The sequence below is a fragment of the Chiloscyllium punctatum genome, chromosome 25 (genome assembly GCF_047496795.1).
Source record: "Chiloscyllium punctatum isolate Juve2018m chromosome 25, sChiPun1.3, whole genome shotgun sequence".
In the NCBI taxonomy this organism is placed as follows: domain Eukaryota; kingdom Metazoa; phylum Chordata; class Chondrichthyes; order Orectolobiformes; family Hemiscylliidae; genus Chiloscyllium; species Chiloscyllium punctatum.
In genome coordinates, this window is record NC_092763.1 from 31,937,625 (window position 1) to 31,960,993 (window position 23,369).

At 41.6% G+C, this 23,369-nt stretch overlaps 1 protein-coding gene across 5 annotated transcripts in view; it reads left to right on the plus strand.

Moving 5' to 3' along the window:
- drp2 (dystrophin related protein 2) overlaps positions 1 to 23,369 on the plus strand; it is a 394,171-nt gene that overhangs the window by 267,801 nt on the left and 103,001 nt on the right. For 3 of the 5 annotated variants that reach the window (XM_072594927.1, XM_072594928.1, XM_072594930.1), the window contains 2 exons: positions 18,265 to 18,367; positions 22,161 to 22,317. In XM_072594927.1, the coding sequence (XP_072451028.1) occupies positions 22,271 to 22,317 (47 nt within the window). In that variant the 5' untranslated portion in view covers positions 18,265 to 18,367; positions 22,161 to 22,270. The remainder of the gene's footprint in view (positions 1 to 18,264; positions 18,368 to 22,160; positions 22,318 to 23,369) is intronic. The other 2 variants (XM_072594931.1, XM_072594932.1) reach the window with 1 other exon arrangement.

The window sequence follows — 23,369 nt, forward strand, 5'->3', positions numbered from 1 at the left end:
TTGTTCAGATTGTTAGATAACATCCACAATGGACTGTTTTTTTAATCTGTTTATAGCCCTAATGCAACACGCTAGTTATTAAAGTGTTTTCACTAAAATCATACAGTAGGCTAAAATCCAATCCAAACAGCCAATATTCTTCCAGGAAGCATTCTACTTTCAAGTGATAGAAACACAAATTGACCAATTACAATTATCTTAACAGTCACAACTGTGACAGCAAGGGAAAAACAGTTATTTTTTATTGCTGTTTTGGATATTAGACCACAATGTATTTCATTTGGTGAAGATCATCCATGGAGCAACTATGCCTTCCATTGCTATGCTGTAAGTTTATTCTTAAATGATACTAAACTCCAATTTTTTATTGGGTATCTATCTTAATTGCCAGTCCATTTAAACCAATGATTGCCATGTTTGCAATGTAAAATATTGTATATCGTAAATGATGACAGAAGATGTTGGAGTGCGTCATGTCTAAATAGAAAAAAAATTTTACTGACAATTCAGGATTATGCTCCCATCAGGTGACTAATGTGCCAGTTTCTGAAAATTCTCAGTTACAGAATTATCCAATTATGTAAATGAGGAATTTTTTTTCATGTTGACACCACATTCAGTGACAAATACCACACTTACGAATCTGCAGCAGTGTACTAAGACTGTACAATATTCTAAACATTGCCTGAGCTATATCTTTATTCAAATTTTATGCAAAATTGCAAAAATTAGGTCAAATGTAAAATTTATTTAAGACTTACTCAACCCTAAACCATTACTGAACAATTTAAACTGAAAGATATAGCAAATATTGACTGTAACTACCGTGTTTATGTGAAAATTGATTGTTAATTTTATGTATTTGCTTTTGTTCTACTTTAACTTAATTCAGAATGGGTTTTCTAAATGCAAGGACAACTTTAAATATAATTATTTTGCTTTCATATGTTTAAACATTTTTACAGCAAACCAGCAGTAGTTAACCAACTGGTGCAGACTCAAATCTGTTATGTTTTACTTTTAATAACGTAAATGATATCACTTATAAAGGAGCAACACAACAGCAAAACAAGACCACACAGCTGATCAAAAATTCACACAATTGTACTACAAAGATGTTATGATCATAAAGAATTGAGTTTTCTGTTGAAAGAGGAGAATAAATAGATGTCTATGCTTCAGAGAATGGTACAGGCAGAGCAGTGATCGCACAAGCTTTTGACTCAAGATTTACAAGTAGTGCTGGATCTGAAGATAGTGAAAACATTCTTCTGTATAAAACAAAAAAAAGACAAGGATCCAGCCCTCTTGAAGCAGCTTGATATTTTCATGTCAATTCCTGAATTCACTTTTTATTGATCATCAGAGCTTTCAGATCAGCCACAGGGCACAATCATCATCAGAGGGAAACATTTTTCAGGTATCCAGCATTACTTATAGCACAGGGTGATTCTGCTTTCTATGGCTTTATGAAGACAGCGATGCTCGGTGGGGTGATCAGCACTTGCATCCTGTTCAGCAGGACGCTTTGTCAGGTTCTTTTGTTTCAGATAACAATGACCCTGCAATGTTATCATCAATGGTAACATTTAGGACATGAAATTTGGATTCATAATGTAAACACGTTATTGTTTTCTTTTCCTGTATTTTTGATTGTGGACTGAAATACGAAAACGAATGTTTTAAAAACCAGATTGTTGGACGATTGCTACAAGTAAAGCAAGTAACCAGACATCCACTGTAAATGCTGTTTGTGGAGCAGCAGTTTTAGAGTTCCAGTTTCAGATGAGCTGGGCCCAAGTGGGGATAGGGTTGAGCATGATTGAAGACTCGGCCAGCAACAAGTAGCTGATTGGTCTATGGTCTAGTGATCAGTTATCGATGACAAAGGTCTTCTGCCAATCAATAACTGTGTGATTGGCTCCCAGGGAGCTGAGGAATTTGTGAATGTTTGGACAAAGACATTGGATCTCCACAAGAACTTGAGTTGTCTATTTCCTCTGCAGTAAAATGAAATGTTTAGCCAAAATGAAGTCAGTTATTTTTGCAGTCACAGAGTCAGGGAGATGTACAGCATGGAAACAGACCCTTTAGTCTGTGCTGACCAGATATCCTAACCCAATGTAGTCCCACCTACCAGAACCCGGTCCATATCCCTCCAAACCCTTTCTGTTCATATACCCATCCTGATGCTTTTTAAATGTAATCATACTAGCCTCCATCACGTCTGCTAGCAGCTCATTCCATAAACATATCACCTTCTGCATGGGAAAGTTGCCCCTTAGTCTTTTTTATATCTTTCCCCTCTCATCTTAAACCTATATCCTCTAGTTCTGGACTCCCGCACCCCAGGGAAAAAGACTTCGCCTATTTAGCCTATCCGTGCCCCTCATGATGTTATAAACTTCTATAAGATCACCCCTCAGCCTCCAACACTACAGGGAAAATTAGCCCTAGCCGATTCAACCTCTCCATCTAGCTCAAATCCTCCAAACCTGGCAACATGCTTGTGAATATTTTCTGAACCCTTTCAAGTTTCGCAACATCCTTCCGATAGGAAGGAGACCAGAATTGCACACAAGATTCCAAAAGTGGCCTAACCAATGTCCTGTACAGCCGTAACATGACCTCCCAATTCCTGTACTCAATACTCTGATCAATAAAGGAAAGCATACCAAACACCACCTTCACTATCCTACCTACCTGCGACTCCACTTTCAAGGAGCCATGAACCTGCACTCCAAAGGTCTCTTTGTTCAGCAACACTCCCTAGGACCTGACCATTAAGTGTATAAGTCCTGCTAAGATTTGCTTTCCCAAAATGCAGCACCTCACATTTATCTGAATTAAACTCCATCTGCCACTCCTCGGCCCGTTGGCCCATCTGGTCCAGATCCTGTTGTAATCTGAGGTAAATCTCTTTGCTGTCCACTACAACTCCAATTTTGGTGTCATCTGTAAACTTACTAACTGTACCTCTTATACTTGCATCCAAACCATTTATGTAAATGACAAAAAGTCGAGGACCCAGCACCAATCCTTGTGGCACTCCACTGGTCAGAGGCCTCCAGTCTGAAAAACAACCCTCCACCACCACCCTCTGTTTTCTACCTTTGAGCCAGTTCTGTATCCAACTGGCTAGTTCTCCCTGTATTTCGTGAGATCTAACCTTGCTAATCAGTCCCCCATGGGGAATCTTGTCAAACACCTTACTGAAGTCCAAATAGATCACATCCACCGCTCTGCCGTCATCAATCCTCTTTGCTACTTCTTCAAAAAACTCAACCTGATGAAGGAGCAGTGCTCTGAAAGTTTTGATTTCATATAAGCCTGTTGGACTATAACTTAGTAACATTTGACTTCTAATTTTTTCCATGCCAGTCCAACACCGGTGCCTCCACTACACAGTTACTTTTGCCTCAGCAGTTGCTGTAAGTTTTGGCACTTAACCAATAAGCCAGACTTAATAAGTAATAACCAGCCACTGTGTACCTTCTGAAAGTAATTGGAAGTATTTGGAGAAGGATTATCAAGCAATAGCCTGTCCTGACAAGCCAAAAGGACCATCGAACTGATCCCTGTGAACAGGGACACTGAACAGCTTTCCCACCCTTTCTCCACACTCATTTGACCTATTTTGTTTTCCTGACACAAAAACAAAAAGTGCTCATAAAATTCAGTAGATCTGGCAGCATCGTAAGAAGAAAGCAAAGTTAATGTTTCAAGTCCAGTGACTCTTCATCAGAACACTTTTTTTCTGTCTGTCTATCTACATGTGTGTGTAAGGAGGTTTGATTTGAAACTCCTAGCATTACTAGTTGACAGCTCTTAATTGTTTATCTTTAGCTAGAGATTAAAAGACCTGAGACTAAAAGACAGGGTAAATTGTGGGAATTTGGGTAGTTGCTAAAATCTTTGACTTTTGTGTTGAATCCAGAATAGCAGGGTGTGATTTCCAGCAAGTTACCACAATAAGGAGCAACAATAGCATCCTCTCTAGTGGCAATACTGAAGCTGAATGGTGTAGAGTACACTGCGTGGATGTCATCTGTAATCACTGGAACCATGTGACATAGCAGTTTCATCATATCATTCAAACCTTTAAGTGCATTATTGAGTCTAGGCATGGGGAGGTCATATTGTGACTGTACACGACAATGGTTAGGGATACTGCATTCGATTCTAATTTCCCTGCTATAGGAAAGATGTCATGAAATGTGAAAAGGTGCAGAAAAGATTGGAGGGTTTGAGCTATCTGCTGAATAGGCTGGGGTTGTTTTGCCTGGAACATTGGAGGATGAGAGGTGATTTTATAGAAGCTTATAAAATCATGAATGGCACACATAGGGTGAATAATCAAGGTCTGTTCCCCAGGAGAGGGGAGTCCAAAACTAGAGGGCATAGATTTAAGTTGAGAGGTGAAAGATTTAAAAGGGACCTAAGGGGCACCTTTTTCACACTGAGGTTAATACGTGTATGGAATGTGCTGCCAGAGGTAGTGTTGGAGGCTGGTACAGTTACAACATTTAAAAGTCATCTGGATGAGTACATGAATAGGAAGGGTTTAGAGGGAAATGGCCGAATATTGGCAAATGAGACGAGATTAATGTAGAATATCTGGTCGGCATGGATGAGTTGACCGAAGAGTTTGTTTCTGTGATGTATACCTCTATGACTCTATAGCCTATTGGTTGATGGGATTACTATTTTCCAATATTGTACCTCGTACATCCATTGGTTAAATTTGCTCATCATTCACTAAAGAACAAGAGTTAATCTATTAAATTGTCCCAACACTAGTGTACTACTTAAAGGATGAAGCACTTAACTTGTAGTTTTTTGAGGTGATTTAGTAAGTTCCTGGATTTGGCAGAGTGTATTTTTGCATCCTCACAGGGAGAATGGTGGATTTGGATATGCATCTGTGCAAAGCACAGAACAGGAATGGAGGCTACATTTTCAATAGCACTGATACTGCAACAGAAGAGCAGAGACAGCAGAGAGAGGAAACTTTTCTTGAACCCTTTGCCAAGTTGTAGTTGGACTTCTTCATGCTCCTTGACAGGGACAGGAGGCTGTCTTGCAGGCAAGCTAATGCACCTGGCATTTCGCTGTGCATTCCCATCAACACTTTCTCTCTCTGCTATCCATCAAGGTTCTCAGCCGAGGTATCTGCAGCCAAATGCATCTCTCACCTTACCTTCTCATGAGCTGGCACATCCACTTGCCCTGACTGCATCCCACTGGTAAAACATCAGTTGTCAATTCAGACTCTACACAATCCTGGAATGCATATGCAGCACTGAAATAATGGCTGCAAATGTCTTCATTTACGTGGCAATGTCTTTCTCTCTCTCTCTTCCTTATGGAGCTGCTGTTGCTGAATAAGAAGCAATTCCTTGGTGTCTGAAAGAAGAAAGTCATCAGGGAAAGGGGTTGGTGGGGAAATGGAGTTGGGGCAGAAAGAGAAAGGTTTTGATTACACCATTCAGCAGTTTGTTTATCATACTAGACAGCAGGAAAAGGGTGAGCTTGGAGTTGAGAAAAGACATAAAGTAAGAACATGCTGTCATCACTGGTGTGTTTATGCCTCAGAGTTATGCAGAGATGATTACCAGATTCTTTGTGTGCAACAGGAGTTCTATTCAATAATCTAAATGTTTGCTCACTCATGCTCAAAGCAGCTTGACTCCATTTAGTTTCTTTTTCCATGCACAGCTTAAATAATCGTATACAGTCAGCAGTGAGCAGGAATACATAATCAAACACTGAATAATTGTATTCTGAAGCCCTCAATGCCCCCAGTGATGTCAGATACGATGAGCTGTGTCATAGTTAGTTTGATCTGTCAAAGTGCTTTGCAGTGATTGGAAAGACATCTCCTTTATGTGGCTCAGGAAATGCAGGTGTCCTTGTTCACAGCCCGTTCAGGTCTGCTCCATTCTATTGTGGTAAAAATGAGGACTGCAGATACTGGAAACCTGAGTCTGGATTAGAGTGGTGCTGGATAATCTCTCCACCCTGCAGGTTCCCTGCCTCTATTCCTGATGAAGGGCTTTTGTCTGAAATGTCAATTTTCCTGCTCCTTGGATGCTGCCTGACCTGCTGTGCCTTTCCAGCACCACTCTAATCCATTCTATTGTGTGCCACATTGTCCTGCAAAATAAATGATAAAATGTCAGTGATTATACAGTGATGTGTTTTGGTCCAGTATCTGTCACAGCAAGAACTTAGCAGATGCTGGAGAAGTCAGAGTCGATAAAGTGTGGCGCTGGAAATAGCACAGCAAGTCAGACAGCATCTGAGGAGCAGGAGAGTCAAAGTTTTGGGCTTGACCCTCCTGACTCTGACTATCACAGCTGAGCAGTTGGAAGATGTTTAAATTGTAGGATCAGATAGCATCATAGGACTGTGTGGGACCCCAAACCCTGAATCCTGAGTTTTGAAAAGCACCAATCAGTGTGTGACGGGGTGCAGCACATTGAGCAGCATGGGAGGCTGGTGCAGTGGTGGAAAAATCAGGCGGCAACACCAATTTTGCAGTTGCTTGCCTCTGCCTTGCAGGTGGAGTTAAAATTCTAGTCACAAAGATTTGGAACACCTACCTGCCCAGTTAAGCGGAACCATGATAGGGGTATCCATAGTTTATTACATTAAAGCAGAGATCAGAAGTGTGCTTATCAAAGTACCAGAGCCACCATGTGGAAATATAGATAGCATTTGATGTTAGCAATTACTGAGGTCTTTTGGTCTGAACTGTTTGAAAAGATACTGTTATTTTATTACTACATCAATGAGGGTTTGTTTTCCCTCCAATATCACACACGTAAACAAACTCTATCAACAATATCATTGGTTTATAATAGTTTTTTTATTCATTCACAAGATGTGAGCATTACTAGCTGGACCAGCATTTATTGCCCACCCCAGAATTCAGTAATGAGTCAAACACATTGCTGTTGTTCTAGAGTCTCATGTAGGCCAGACCCAGTGAGGATGTCAGATTTCCTTCCCTGAAGGACATTAGTGCACTGATTGTTTTTTTTCCTGACAATCAATAATGATTTCATAGCTATGTGGCAGGATTTGAAACTAGATCCCCAGAATCACTATGTAGGTGTCTGGATTAACAGTCCTGCAATAATACCACTCGGCCATCACCTCCCTAATAATAATAGATTTACAATAGATTTACCCATGGAGCAAATCAGTAAGCTATCGAAAATGTGGCCAATGCTGAATAGTTTAAGTTTGAAATTATTTGTAATTGTTAGCATAATCTTTATAAAAATGATGGTTGTGAAAATGGATGCCACATCTTCCAGAAACTTGGTCAGTACGTCACAACACTGCACTAAGAGAACCTCCATCTACCTACAAATTATAATACATAATTACCAAAAATTCTTTTTACTTAAGAGCCAGATAACTGTGGACGAGATATACAAATTTAAAATATTATGCACAAAGTATATTGTATGGTGTTTACATCAGTCTTCATGAATGAAAACTGTAGATGCGTTAGATTCAATTAATCTGAGCCGCAAATCTTTTTTAACATACCTAAATGTTGGTATGCTGTCAGTCATTAAAAGAACTCCAGATCTGAAAGGTATTTAGAACATATGCAACACAAAATCTCAAAGGAAGAGATTTAATATATGGGTAATATTTTTAGGAGATCTATAAATACAGAACTATAATTGTAGACTGGGTCTAGTTTCTTAAATCCAGTTATTCAACGCAAGACAAGCAAAGAGAAACTTGTTAAAGAACATTTTACAGAATCCTAACAAAGGTTGTCTAAAGATCACAGAACTTCGAACAAACTGTCAGCATGGTTTTAGAAGCCTCATAAATCTCCTGGCCTTTTCTGAGGAGATAACTAAATTACTAGGCAATAATGCATAGAAACTATTTAGGTTTTCAGAAAGCACTGTAAGCTTTTAAGATCTGCAAAGCCAATGCAAATTAGCTTGTTGAATTAAGTAGTGTGACAATATGAAATAGAATTACTGATTTGCCCAGGAGACCAATGTAGATGAAATAATGGCATTTATCGAATTCTGGACAAATGACGTAGAGATACTTAAGGAATAGCATCTGGGGGTAATTTTTGGACTTAACTTTTAACAGGGAGTTTCACTTAGTTGTAAACAGAAATTTGTGCATGAAGGCGGTCTTTGTTGCTAAATATAGAACAGGATAAAGATTTTGGATGCTGAGATATCTTGGCAACATGAAAGCATTGCTAAAGAGGCTGAGGATTTTTGAGAATCTATCTGGATTTGGATAGGTACATGGATGGGTGCTTAAGCTAGGACAAATGTTCGGCACAACATCGTGGGCCGAAGGGCCTGTTCTGTGCTGTATTGTTCTATGTTCTATGTTCTATGTTCTATCTGGAAGTATTTAATTCTAAATCAAAATGGATTATTTAACCATGTGTAACTTAGAGTTGGAATATTTTCTGTCATGTTGATATTTCTGCATTCAAAGTGACATTGATGCATTGGAGAATATTCAGTGAAGATGAACGAAGAGATTATACCACATTATTATTTTTAAATATGAACTGACACAATTTATTTAATTGAAGTAGAACTTAGTTGAACATGATTCAACTAAAGAGCTTAAAATAGCCAACTTCAAGCAAGCTTTGAAATTACAGAGAATATTGTTGTCAATAACGTGTTCTAATGCAGCACTCCACATGTATTGGCTCAAAGGTGACCTCATGCCCTAATGCAAGACCAAATCATTTTCATATATTGTATTCCGGTCACTTAGCATATGATATGCTTGGAATGACCAGCTGTCATGGCTTGGTTATGCAGCTCCTACAGCTCTTCAAGGACTACTAATTACTTTTAACATATATGTTAAATCTGGTAAATAACAAATACCAAGTACAATGCCAGTGCAATGTTCTTTAAAGCTGCTTATTGTTCAAACACTCACAGAAGGTGACTACACTCATAAAAGGTGCAAACCTGCACAGACAGCCCTCTTTTAACCCATCTTGCTGAAGGCTACAGGTAACAGAAGGTAGTATATGCAAACACGTATAGGTTCACCAAATCTAACTCGATGAGAGAGGAATTGATGGATGGAGTGACAATAGAAGAAGAGAGTTAATCGAGAGTTTGTAGCTGGTTACAATCTTTGCTTTTGTCCCTTGCTTGACCCTATTTGCTCATTCATTTCTCTGATAAAGAAGACATTGGAGCATGGTAGCCCAGCACTGTACAGTGTTTTACAATACAAAGTTCTGTTTCTCGCTCTTAGCATGATAAAATGTCATTTTTTTCTCTCTTCCTCTGAGTGCTGAAGAGGAGACATGTTGCAAGCTCTGACTAAACACATATCCTATATTTCCTACTCAGTGGCAAGTGCTGGTGAGATCAGTTTCAATAGAAAAGTATTTTAGAAGGAAGCATTTAACGAAGCACAGGACATTAGTGAGGAGGTGTACATCTGGGGGAACTATAAAAGATGCAATCTGCTGACTGAAATATCAACTGAGATCTCTTGGGCCTGCCTACAAATGTTGTTTTATAGCTTGACATCAACAAGTCATGAAAGTATTTGAGATGATGCCAAGAAGTCTTTACCCTTTGTGATTTTGTTTGGAATTTAGCAATTTTGCAATTTAGATATTTGCAGGCAGGCTGATGTTCTGGGGTCATGTGTTCAAATTGCACCACAGCAGATAGTGAAATGTGCATTTAATAAAGTCTGGAATTAAAAGTTAGTCTAATGGTGACTATGAAACTATTGTGATTATTGTACATAACATATCTGGTTCACTAATATACATTAGGGAAGGACAGATATTGACCTCACCTGACCTTGCCTGCATTTGATTCCAGGCCCACAGCAATGTGATTGATTCTTAAGTGCCCTCTGAAAGAGCCTAGAATGCCATTTAGTTCGAAGTCAATTAGGGATGAGTACCAAATGCTGGCCGAGTTAGCACTATCAATATCCCATGCAAAAATTTTTTAACATCTGATTATGTTCTACCTTAAATAAAATGGCTTCCTTGAATGAGTATGAGACAGGAGGCACACCAAGGGATGGACAATTCTCAGAAGAATGTTGTGGATTTAACGCAATATTGGCAGCAATACCACACTGCTCTGGAGTACACTATCAAACCTTTGGTTTATTCATTCACGGGATATGAGCATCACTGGCAAAGCCAGCATATATTGCCCTTCCTGAATTGCCCTTGCATCCATGTGCTGCAGGTATGCCTAAAATGCTGTCAAAGGGAGGGAGTTTCGGGACTTTTATTAAACAGCAGTGAAGGAAGGTGATATAATTTCAAGTCAGGACAGTGTGTAGTTGGGAGGGGAACTTGCAGATGGTAGTGTTCCCATACATCTGCTACCTTTGGCCTTCAAGTTGATAGAGTCTTAGGTTTGGAAGATGCTGTCACAGGAATCTTGGTGAGTTGTTGCAGTGCATCTTATAGACGATACACACTGCTATCACTGTGTATCAGTGGTGGAAGGACTAAATGTTGAAGATGTTAGATGGGGTGTCAATCAAGTAGCCAGCTTTGCCCTGGTGGTATTGAACTTCTTAGGAGTTGTCGAATCTGTGCTCATCCAGGAAGGTGGAAGGGATTTTATCAGGTTTCTGACCTGTACCTTATAAAACAGGGATTGGGAAGTTGGGAGTTGAGTTTGCTCTTGTGGTCACAATATTTATACTCCTGCAGCTCAGCTTCTGGTCAATGGCAATCCTCAGGATATTGATAATCAGAGGCTAGAATTACTGCAGTGAGCAACTCACCTCTTGATTCCACAAAGTCTGTCCACCATCTACAAGGCACAAGTCAGGAGTGTGATGGAATACTCCCTACTTGCCCGAAAACAGTTCCAACAACACTTAAGAGTCTTGATACCATCCAAGAAAAAGCAGCCTGCTTGATTGGCACCATATCCACAAATATCCATTCCCTCCACCACTGATGCTCAGTATGAGCAGTATGAACTATTTACAAGATGCACTGCAGAAATTTGCCAAAGATCCTTAGCCAGCATCTTCCAAACCCACAACTGCTTCCACCTAAAGGGCAAGGGCAGCAGACACATAGGAACATCACTACCTGCAAGTTCTCCTCCAAGTCACTCATCATCCTGACTTGGTGATAAATTGCAATTCCTTCGCTGTTGCTGGTTCAGCTTCCTGGAATTCCCTCCCTAAGGGCATTATGGGCCAATCCACAGTACGTGTACTACAGTGGTTTAAGAAGACAGCTCACTGCCACTTTCTCAAAGGCAATTTGAATAGGTAATAAATGCTGGCCAGCCAACAAAGTTCACATCCCATGAATGAATGTTTAACAAATGGTAATTCAGCAATTATGATGTTATCAAGCATTAAGGGATGACTGCGTTCTCTTTTGTTGGAAATGGTCATTGCCAGTCACTTGTCAAGCACAAATGTCACTTTTGATTTATCATTTCAAGCCTGAATGTTATCTGTTTCTTGACGCATTTCGAGAAAGACTGATTCAAAACCCGAGGAGTTGCAGATACTATTGAACATTGTATAAATCATCAGTGAACATCCTACTTCTAAAGATGCTTGGGCCTAGCTGATATCCTGTTCCTGAGATGATTGGCTTCCTGATGCCACACTCAATCAAATGTTGCCTTTACGTCAAGGGCAGTAACTCTCAGCTTTTGAGTTTCACTCTTCTGTTTTGACTAAGGATGTAATGAGGTCAGCAACAGAGTTAGCCTGTCAGAACCCAAACTGAGTGCCAGTCAACAGGTTATTGTGGCTGTGAACACTAACAATGACATCTTCTATTACATTGCTGATGATTGAAAGTAGACTGTAATTGCCTAGATTGGATTTGTCCTATTTTTTGTTGACTGGACATACCTGGATAATTTTGAACATTTCCAGGAAGATATCAGCGTTGTAACTATACTGGAATAGTTTGAATAGGGACACAGTTAGTTCTAGAACACAAGTCTTTAGTACTATTAGTGGAATGTTATCAAGACTTATGTCCTTTACAGTGTCATTCCAATGAAGTGAACCAAGTGGCTGTGATACCGGGGATTTCTGGAGGAGGCCAAGATGGATTGAACACTTAGCACTTTGTTTTGATTTGATTTATTGTTGTCACATGTATCAAGATACAGTGAAAAGTGTTATTTGGCATGCTATCCAGGCAAATCATTGCTTGAATGAGTACATCAGGGAATAGAACAGAATGGAGAATATAGTGTCACAGCAACTGAAAAAGTGCAGAGAAAGATCAGCTCTAACATGTCAGAGATCCGTTCATAAGTCCGATAACAGCAAGGAGGAAGCTATTCTTGAATCTGTTGTTCCATGTTTTTAAACTTTTGTATCTTCTGTCCAATGGAAGAGGTGGGAGGAGAGTGTAACTAGGATGGAAGGGATCTTTGATTGTGTTGGATACTTTCCTAAGGCAGCGAGAAGTTTAGCAGAGGAAAACTGGTTCATGATATGGACTGTTCTGTGTTAACAACTCTGCAATTTCTTGCAGTCTTGGGCACAGCAGTTGTCATCAACCCTTCTTCAGGAATCCTGAAGGGTTGATGACAACTGCTGTTGGTCAGGCAGCATCCAAGGAGCAGGAGTATTGACGTTTCGGGCATAAGCCCTTTTTCAGGAATCCTGAAGAAGGGCTTATGCCCGAAACGTCGATTCTCCTGCTCCTTGGATGCTGCCTAACCTGCCGTGCTTTTCCAGCAACACATTTTTCAGCTCTGATCTCCAGCATCTGCGGTCCTCACTTTCTCCACAGCAGTTGTCATACCAAGCTGTGATGAATCTGGACAGGACACTTCCTATGCTGCATCTCTAAAAATTGATAAAGAGTCCTGATAGATATGCTGAATTTTCTTAGCCTTTGGAGGAAGTTGAGGTGTTAGTGTGCTTTCTTATTTGCAGTGTCGACATGGATGGACCAGGGAAGATTGTTGGTGAGATTTACTCATAGGAACTTGAAGCTCTTGACGACCTCCACCTCAGCACCATTGATACAGACAGGGCATGTCCTCCACTCCACTTCCTGAAGTCAATGACCAGCTCTTTTGTTTTGCTGACATTAAGGGAAAGAATATTGTTTTTTCACCATGCCACTAAGTTCTTAATCTCTTTCTTGTACTGTGTTTTGTTGTTGTTTGAGATCCGACCCACTATGGTGGTAACATCAGCAAATTTGTAAATGGATTTGGAGCTGAATTTGGCCACATACTCCTGAGTGTATAAGGAGTGTGCACCATTGCGGGACACTGGGTGTTGAGGATTAGTCTTGCCACCATATGAACACATTTATGAAATAGGCTTGAGTTCAAACTAGTTAGTACGATCTGATTAAGAAATGAACAGATGCTTTTTAGGATCAATTGCAAGTTAACCAACACCCATCAAAATATGTGGTTGTGCTGAGTGCAGTGTGAAATAACAACGTGGTATCTGTGATCACGATTATATAATGTAGATAAATTGATAATCTGAGTATTCTCTTGATGATATTTGGTTCACAGAAGAACATTTTTCAAGTTTTCTAATTTTGGATCTTTACCTTCAAATATTCACTTTTCTCAAAAATAGGTTAGTAAGAATCAAGCTGTCAAAATTGTATAAGATCCAAAAATGAGCAAGTATAAAAATATTAAGCCCATCATAATTCTGTACTTCATACTGCCTTTGGTTATAATTTTATTTTAAATGACTGTTAGGATATGTTTGATGGTAAGTAACTCTTCTTGCAAATGACAATACTCCATCTATTGGCAGATTGATGGGACAAGTTTGAAGAGATTTCCTATTAGAGGTTTGGGTGTTGTCAACGACAGATGGTTCTCTGTAAGACAGAACAAATTAGCAATTATCTCTACACTTCCTGAGGCTCTATGTGAATTCACTTCCCTCTGCTCAAGGTCCAAATCCTGCTGACTAGACACAGGAATGTAATAGTGAAATACAGAGTAATCCATCCTTTTCATGCGAAGATAAATGAGAGCACCATTCATTGATAGAAAATTATGAATCCAAATAAAGAATGATTTAGATGAATGATGAGTTTAGAAAACTGGGTCTAAATGGTTTGCCATTCTCAAGAGATTGATATTTATGATTATGCTACACTTTTAGTTCAAGAATAACTCAAAACTATAGTGAAGCTCAGCACCACCAGAACAAGCAAGTCGAGTAACTCTTAATAATTTTTTGGAATATATGTACTAACTACTCCATGATGTTTTTCTAATCAACCTGTTCATAAATGTTATTACACATCTCTGGAGTAGGTACAACTTGAACCCAGGTCTCCTGGTTCAGAGGTAGGGACTCTACCACAGTGTCACAAAACCCTTACTATCTGCTCCATATTTAGGAGTGAGACAAGTACCACATGAGATGCATTTGGAACATTACGGACCCCAAATAGTAAGGCAAAATCTCCAATTCTGAGGTATTTCAAAGAGCAGAAATGTCCAAAACACTTGCTCTCAGAACCCAGCTCATTTTAAGTGGGTGTAATATGCATGACTAACAATAAAATCCCTAAGGCAGCCATATATTCACAACTTAAATTTAGGCACTGCGCGTGAGGCAGGAAAAGATTAATGTTCAAAGAGACTTTGAAAAATGAGTCTTAGGAAATGTGGCATGTTCACCACAGAAGAGGACAAAACTGCTAAATAACAAACAGTTAGGAAGCAATTTCAAGTAGCGGTATTCTTTTATCCGAACAGCAAAGAGTGCAAGTAAGGACAAAATGTGATCTAGAAAGGTCAGGCAGTCCCAACAAATCATACGATTCATCCTTGTGTACCCCATGGAAAGCAACTCAGACTGTAACCTGCCTTCATACCCATGTTCAAATGCACAACTCATGACTCTGCCCATGCAAGATGCAGCCATCTAAGATTATGAAGCATTACTGATAATGGTAAGAGTATCATATTGAACGAGCTCCAGTGTAATGCCATATCCATTTGGTTTTCAACCTGATGGCAGTCTTGTTTCAAAGTAGGTAGAATCTTCAGAAGGTAGAAAGAAGTAGGCTTTCAGAGCAGGTTGCCAAAGTCTTAGAAAGGTAACTCTACAATCTCTCAGGATGGGTTTCTGAATCAGGTGGGAGTGTAGCTGCAGATCCAAAGGCGGACTGGTATCTAATTTCATTGTTTGGTTAAAAACAAATTTTGGGCACTAGAGCATGCACTAAACTAGTGCATTTCCCTTTTCCACAAAGCCCTCTTGCTTCACTTCAGCTGATGGGTTTCCTGAAGCCACAGATAGCCAACTGTCCAGGGTTAAATGTGATAGGTTAAATGTGAAGCATGCAACCACTTTAATATCTGAATGGACATTCTGCCTCCTGGGAACAAATCACTTGTGCCAAAACACCCCCCTCCTTTTCCATTAAATTCAGATTAGAGACAATTTAGGATTCCAAAACATTTATTTTTTACATTTTAACATCTTACACAGCTTACAGCTGTTGATATTAGAGGAGTTAAAATTATTCCTAACTCCTCTGATGTTCACTTGACAGCTATCAGATCTAAATGGTATAAGGAACATTAAACAAAAGGAACTGAATGTAAAGTTGAATGAGTTGAGTTCCTTTCTCTGTGGGTCATGTTGCTCCTATACCTGGAATACTGTGCTAAGTAACCAGCCAGGCCCTTGGGCAAATGCAAATCACTGCAATAAGAATAATTCCAGTGCTGAATGCAATATTTATAAGGAACCACTTAATAACTTGGGTCACAACAATTTCAGAATCATCTCTCCTCCCCCACTCACCCATTGTACTCTATGCTACTCTCTCCCCACCCCCACCCTCCTCTAGCTTATCTTACACGTACCCCACTCTGTGTGAAAAAGTTGCCCCTTAGGTCTCTTTAATATCTTTCCCCTCTCACCCTAAACCTATGCCCTCTAGTTATGGACTCTGCAATCCCAAGGAAAAGACTTTGTCTATTTAGCCTATCCATGCCCCTCATAATTTTGCAAACCTCCTTAAGATCACCCCTCAGCCTCCGACACTCCAGGGAAAACAGCCCCAGCCTGTTCAGCCTCTCCCTATAGTCGCAATAGTGGCCTAACCAATGTCCTGTATAGCCGCAACATAACCTCCCAACTCCTGTACTCAATACTCTGATCAATAAAGGAAAGCATACTAAATGCCTTCTTCACTATCCTAGCTACCTGTGACTCCACTTTCAAGGAGCTATAAACCTGCACTCCAAGATCTCTTTGTTCAGCAACACTCCATAGAACCTTACCATTAAGTGTATTAGTCCTGCTAAGATTTGCTTTCCCAAAATGCAGCACCTCTCATTTATCTGAATTAAACTCCATCTGCCACTTCTCAGCCCGTTGGCCCATCTGGTCCAGATCCTGTTGTAATCTGAGGTAATCCTCTTCGCTGTCCACTACACCTCCAATTTTGGTGTCATCTGCAATCTTACTAACTATACCTCTTATGCTCGCATCCAAATCATTTATGTAAATGACAAAACGTAGAGGACCCAGCACCGATCCTTATGGCACTTCACTGGTCACAGGCCTCCAGTCTGAAAAACGAACCTCCACCACCACCCGCTGTATCTACCTTTGAGCCAGTTCTGTATCCATCTGGCTAGTTCTCCCTTTATTCCATGAGATCTAACCTTGTTAACCAGTATCCCATGACAAACCTTGTCGAACCTTAGCCTTACTGAAGTCCTTATAGATCACATCTACGGCTCTGGCCTCATCCATCCTCATTGTTACTTCCTTAAAAAATTCAATCAAGTAAAATGAGTGTAATATCTTAACCCTCCAGGAAGGCATTTTCTTTGTTAAGGAACAACTCTGAGTCTTTTCGTTAGGTTTTACTTTTTGAAAAAAAGGCTAATATTGCTGTAAAGGCAAGATATTGTAGATGCTGGAAATGTGAAGTAAGAACAGAAAGTGCTGGATATCCTCATCAGGTCTGGAAGCATGGACACACAGAGTAACATTTTGAGTCGAATATGACTCTTTTGAACTGAAACTCAGATTGAGAGAAAAGTTGTAGTTGACTCGTAGTATGAACTTCTCTTTCTCTCTCTGGAGATGTTGCCAGACAGAAGCATCCCATGTCCAAATGCAGCAAGATTTGGACAATATCCAGGTTTGGGCTGACAAGTGACAAGTTACAATTGTTTAACACAATTGTCAAGCAATGGGAATCTCCAGTAAAACATAATCCAAACATGCCCCTTGACATTTGATGATATTATCAGCATGGAGTCTCCCAATATCAACATCCTGGAAGTTACCATTGACCAGAAATTGAACTAGTCATATAAAACTGTGACCACAAGAGCAGGTCAGAGGCTAAGAATCCTGCAGTGTGTAACTTGTCTCCTAACTGTCCAGAGCATGTCCACAAGACACAAGTTGGGAATATGATGGAATGCTCTCCATTTGCCTGTTTGAGTGCAGCTCCAACAACACTCAAGAAGCTTAAAACCACCCAGGACAAAGCAGCATGCTTGATTGGCACCACATCTTCAAACATTCACTGCCTCCACCACCCCCATGCACAGTAGCAGCAGTGTGTGCCATCTACAAGATGCACTGCAAAAGTTCACCAAGGGTCCATTGACAGCACCTTCCATTCACGTGATCACTACCACAAGAAAGAACAAGATCAGCTGACAGATGGAACATGACAGATGGAACAAGTCGCTTACCATCTTCATTTCGAATTACATTTCTGTTTCTTCAGTGTCACTGGCTCAAATCCTGGAACTTTCTTCCTACCAGTATTTTGGGTCTACTATACCAAATAGACTGTAATGGTTCAAGTAAAAAGCTCACCACTACTTTCTCAAGGACAACTAGGGATGGGATAGGCAATAACTGCTAACATAGCCAGTGACATACAAATCGCAGGAATGAATTTTTAAAAACAGGCATTATTGATATAAAAACAGAAATTGCTAGAAAAACTCAGCAGGTCTGGCAGCATCTGTGAAGAGAAAGCAGAGTTAACATTTCGGGTCCAGTGACCCTTCTTCAGAACACAATGTTAATATTTGTGCATAGCAACTATTTCAGTAGTAAAGGAAATGAACTGTGCATAATATGTCCTGAAACTTATAAAACCAACATATAAGGCAATGAAAAAGCTACAAAAAATGATAGTCAATAATTGGCTCTTCAATACTAATATCAGTGAAGCTTATTATTGTTTCCAAATGATTATGCTATTCCTTCCAGGTACCCGAGGACAACATCTTTGAAAGCTATTTTCCTTGAAGCACTTCATTATTAAATGTAGCAAAGGTTCTCTACAACAACTTCAGCATTGATCAATAGCAAAGTAAGCAGCAGTTTAATAAATGACTTTCTTGAATACATAATGCACCATTAAATACATGTATGTCGACATTTGATCACCTACAATTAATTCATGAACTGGACCACATTTTATTCCATAAGTGTACAGTTGTCAAGTTGACCAACAATAAAATATAGCATGTAGCTACACGGTTTAAATTGGATGCATGCAGTACACAATATAATTGATGTAACTCTGGTACTTCTACTTCATTCATTACAAGCCAGAAAGCAATCCTGCATGTGCGTTTACCAGATTTCTTGCATCAATATTAAACAATTATGACTTTTCTCTGCATTGATATATGACCTCATAGAATCCCTACAGTGGGGAAGCAGGCCATTAGTCTACTGAGTCTACATCAACCGCCAAGATGTAACCCACCCGATCCCTGTAACCCTGCATTCACCATAGCTAACCCATGCAGCACATCCCTGCACACTGTGGGCAATTTAGCATGGAAAAAGTGAGGACTGCAAATGCTGGAGATCAGACCTTAAAAATGTGTTGCTGGAAAAGCACAGTAGGTCAGGCAGCATCAAAGGAACAGGAGAATCGACGTTTCGGGCAAAAGCCCTTCTTCAGGAATGAGGAGGGTGTGCCAAGCAGGCTAAGATAAAAGGTAGGGAGGAGGGTTTTGGGGGAGGGGCATTGGGAATACGATAGGTGGAAGGAGGTTAAGGTGAGGGTGATAGGCCGGAAAGGGGGTAGGGGCGGAGAGGTCGGGAAGAAGATTGCAGGTCAAGAAGGCGGTGCTGAGTCTGAGGGTTGGGACTGAGAAAAGGTGGGGGGAGGGGAAATGAGAAAGCTGGAGAAATCTGCATTCATCCCTTGTGGTTGGAGGGTTCCTAGGCAGAAGATGAGGCGCTCTTCCTCCAGGCGTCGTGTTGCCATGGGTCTGGCGATGATGGAGGCCAATGACCTGCATGTCCTTGGCAGAGTGGGAGGGGGAGTTAAAGTGTTCAGCCACGTGGCAGTTGGGTTGGTTGGTGTGGGTGTCCCAGAGGTGTTCTCTGAAACGTTCCGCAAGTAGGCAGCCTGTCTCCCCAATGTATGGGAGGCCACATCGGGTGCAGCGGATGCAGGGTCCAGGTAAATTTGAGGTCAGGGTGGAAGGGGCCCGCAGCTATGTCTGCCTCTTCGTTGGATATGTGGAACAGTCCATCTTCCGCAGCTACACTGGCACCACCCCCCACCTTTTCCTCCGCTACATCGATGACTGTATCGGTGCTACCTCGTGCTCCCACGAGGAGGTTGAACAGTTCATCCACTTTACTAACACCTTCCACCCCGACCTCAAATTTACCTGGACCATCTCAGACTCCTCCCCCCCCCCTTCCAAGACCTCTCCATTTCTATCTAGGATGACCGACTCAACACGGACGTTTACTATAAACTGACTGACTCCCACAGCTACCTAGATTACACCTCCTCCCACCCTGCCCCCAGTAAAAACACCATCCCATATTCCCAATTCCTTCTCCTTCGCCGCATCTGCTCCCAGGAGGACCAATTCCAATACCGTACAACCCAGATGGCCTCCTTCTTCAAAGACCACAATTTCCCCTCAGACGTGGTTGACGATGCTCTCCACTGCATCTCCTCCACTTCCTGCTCCTCCGCCCTTGAACTCCGCCCCTCCAATCACCACCAGGACAGAACTCCACTGGTCCTCACCTACCACTCCACCAACCTCCAGATACATTGTATCATCCTTCGTCATTTCCGCCACCTCCAAACAGACCCCACCACCAAGGATATATTTACGTCCTCACCCCTATCAGCGTTCCGGAAAGACCACTCCCTCCGTGACTCCCTCGTCAGATCCACACCCCCCACCAGCCCAACCTCCACTCCTGGCACCTTCCCCTGTTTTTACAGGGCGCACGGTGGGAGGAGGTGTAATCTAGGTAGCTGTGGGAGTCAGTCAGTTTATAGTAAACGTCCGTGTTGAGTCGGTCGTCCTAGATAGAAATGGAGAGGTCTTGGAAGCGGGGGAGGAGTCTGAGATGGTCCAGGTAAATTTGAGGTCGGGGTGGAAGGTGTTAGTAAAGTGGATGAACTGTTCAACCTCCTCGTGGGAACATGAGGTAGCACCGATACAGTCATCGATGTAGCAGAGGTAAAGGTGGGGGGTGGTGCCAGTGTAGCTGCGGAAGATGGACTGTTCCACATATCCAACGAAGAGGCAGACATAGCTGCGGGCCCCTTCCACCCTGACCTCAAATTTACCTGGACCCTGCATCCGCTGCACCCGATGTGGCCTCCTATACATTGGGGAGACAGGCCGCCTACTTGCGGAACGTTTCAGAGAACACCTCTGGGACACCCACACCAACCAACCCAACTGCCCCGTGGCTGAACACTTTAACTCCCCCTCCCACTCTGCCAAGGACATGTAGGTCCTTGGCCTCCTCCATCGCCAGACCCATGACAACACGACATCTGGAGGAAGAGCGCCTCATCTTCCGCCTAGGAACCCTCCAAGAAATGCAAAACTTGCGCCCACACCTCCCTCCTCACTTCCGTCCAAGGTCCCAAGGGATCCTTCCATATCCGTCACAAATTCACCTCCACTTCGACACACATCATTTACTGCATCCGCTGCACCCGATGTGGCCTCCTATACATTGGGGAGACAGGCTGCCTACTTGCGGAACGTTTCAGAGAACACCTCTGGGACACCCGCACCAACCAACCCAACCGCCCCGTGGCTGAACACTTTAACTCCCCCTCCCACTCTGCCAAGGACATGCAGGTCTTTGGCCTCCTCCATCGCCAGACCATGGCAACACGATGCCTGGAGGAAGAGCGCCTCATCTTCCACCTAGGAACCCTCCAACCACAAGGGATGAATGCAGATTTCTCCAGCTTTCTCATTTCCCCTCCCCCACCTTTTCTCAGTCCCAACCCTCAGATTCAGCACCACCTTCTTGACATGCAATCTTCTTCCCGACCTCTCCGCCCCCACCCCCTTTCCAGCCTATCACCCTCACCTTAACCTCCTTCCACCTATCATATTCCCAACGCCGCTCCCCCAAGTCCCTCCTCCCTACCTTTTATCTTAGCCTGCTTGGCACACCCTACTCATTCCTGAAGAAGGGCTTATGCCCGAAACGTCGATTCTCCTGTTCCTTTGATGCTGCCTCACCTGCTGCGCTTTTCTAGCAACACATTTTTAAGTAATTTAGCATGGCCAATCCACTTAACATGCACACCTTTGGACTAGGGGAAGAAACCGTAGCTCCCAGAGGAAACCCGCACAGACCGAGGGAGAATGTACAAACTCTGCACTATTGCTCAAGGATGGAAATTAACCTATGCTATGAGGCAGCAGTGCTAACCACTAAGCCACCATGACACCCCTAAGCTACTAGTTTAGTGCATTACATTTGTAATTGTTCATAAACCTTGTCAGGTATTCACAATAGTGGGCAATCAGTTCCCATATTGACCTACCTACTGTCTCCACCTTATGTTGGTCACCATCCTCTGCACTTTGCACAAATATTGTGACTCTACAGTTGTATTGTTGAAATTTTCAAAATTTTTGATGTGTTACAATAACTTTTCTTTCCTCAATGAAGATACTTTTTAAAAAAAACACACATATTAAGCCCATTCAAAGCAAAGAATGGAAAGTGGTGCTTGAACCTCTTTTGCCAAAAAATGCAAACACAGCCATTAATTTATAAAACAAACCCAACTATGATAAATAAATTTGCACAAATCAATTCTTTCATTTTCCTTGGTCTTAATGAATGTTTAATTTCAGTCATTTTTGTAGGTGTGATGATTGATTCAGGATGTCAAGAATAAATACAGAAACCAAACAAACAGAACGAAAGAATTAAATCACAGACATCATTCCAGCACATCACGGAGATGAACCTCTGTTGGAGTGAGATTAAGAAGAAATCCCAAAATATTAGGTAAATTTATACAGTTTATAATATTTGCAATTGTTTTTAGCTATGGACCACCATGTGAAGTGAGACAGCTTTCTCCTGACCTCCACTAAAGAATTAAGGTTTTTTTTATTAGATTACTTACAGTGTGGAAACAGGTCCTTCAGCCCAACACATCCACACCGACCCTCCGAAGAGCAACCCACCCAGACCCATTCCCCTGCATTTACCCTTTCACCTAACACTACGGGCAATTTAGCATGGCCAATTCATCTGACCACCTTAGGACTGTGGGAGGAAACCAGAGCACCCAGAGGAAACCCACGCAGTCACAGGGAGAATGTGCAAACTCCACACAGACAGTTGCCTGAGGGGGGAATTGAACCTGGGTGCTGTGAGGCAGCAGTGTTAACCACTGTGCCACTGTGCCGCTAAGGCCTCAGCTTTCACTGATTTGATTGAAGCTTTTTAAACTCATTTTTAGGGAATGAGGATGAGCAAGGTGAGCATCAATTGCTTACTGCTGGAGAAGGTGGTAGCGATCCTTCTTCTCGGGTCATTGTAGCTCCTGCTGTGAAGGTGTTCCTACAACTTTGTGCAAATAATCAAAGAATATCCAATAACCCAATGTCGGTGATATGTGTTAAGTCAAAATAGTGTATGACTTTGATGGGGATGGGTCTTGGGGCCAGTTATGTTTGTATACAGTTCCTGTCCTTGTTCTTATATATCCTGGATTTGATGAGTTTTGGATGGTGCTGTTGAAGAGACTGTTTGCAACTTACAGCTATGAACCCTGCTGTTAATTCGCACTGCAGCCATTATGCATGGAGGTGGATAATGTGGATGTTTAAACTCATCATTTTAGGACAGTCCTTTCTCAATTGTGGTGTGTGAACAAAGTGCCCCAGATGAAAACTAAATTAACAATTCCACTTCCAGTCTATGATCATTGTCATAAAAGTAGAACATTTCATACTGAAGCGGATGCTGTTCTGAGGTGTGAGGCACAGAGTTTTGTTTGCTCTGACAATACTGCAACTGACCTGCAATTGCCTGGTGTGGATACTGTATGT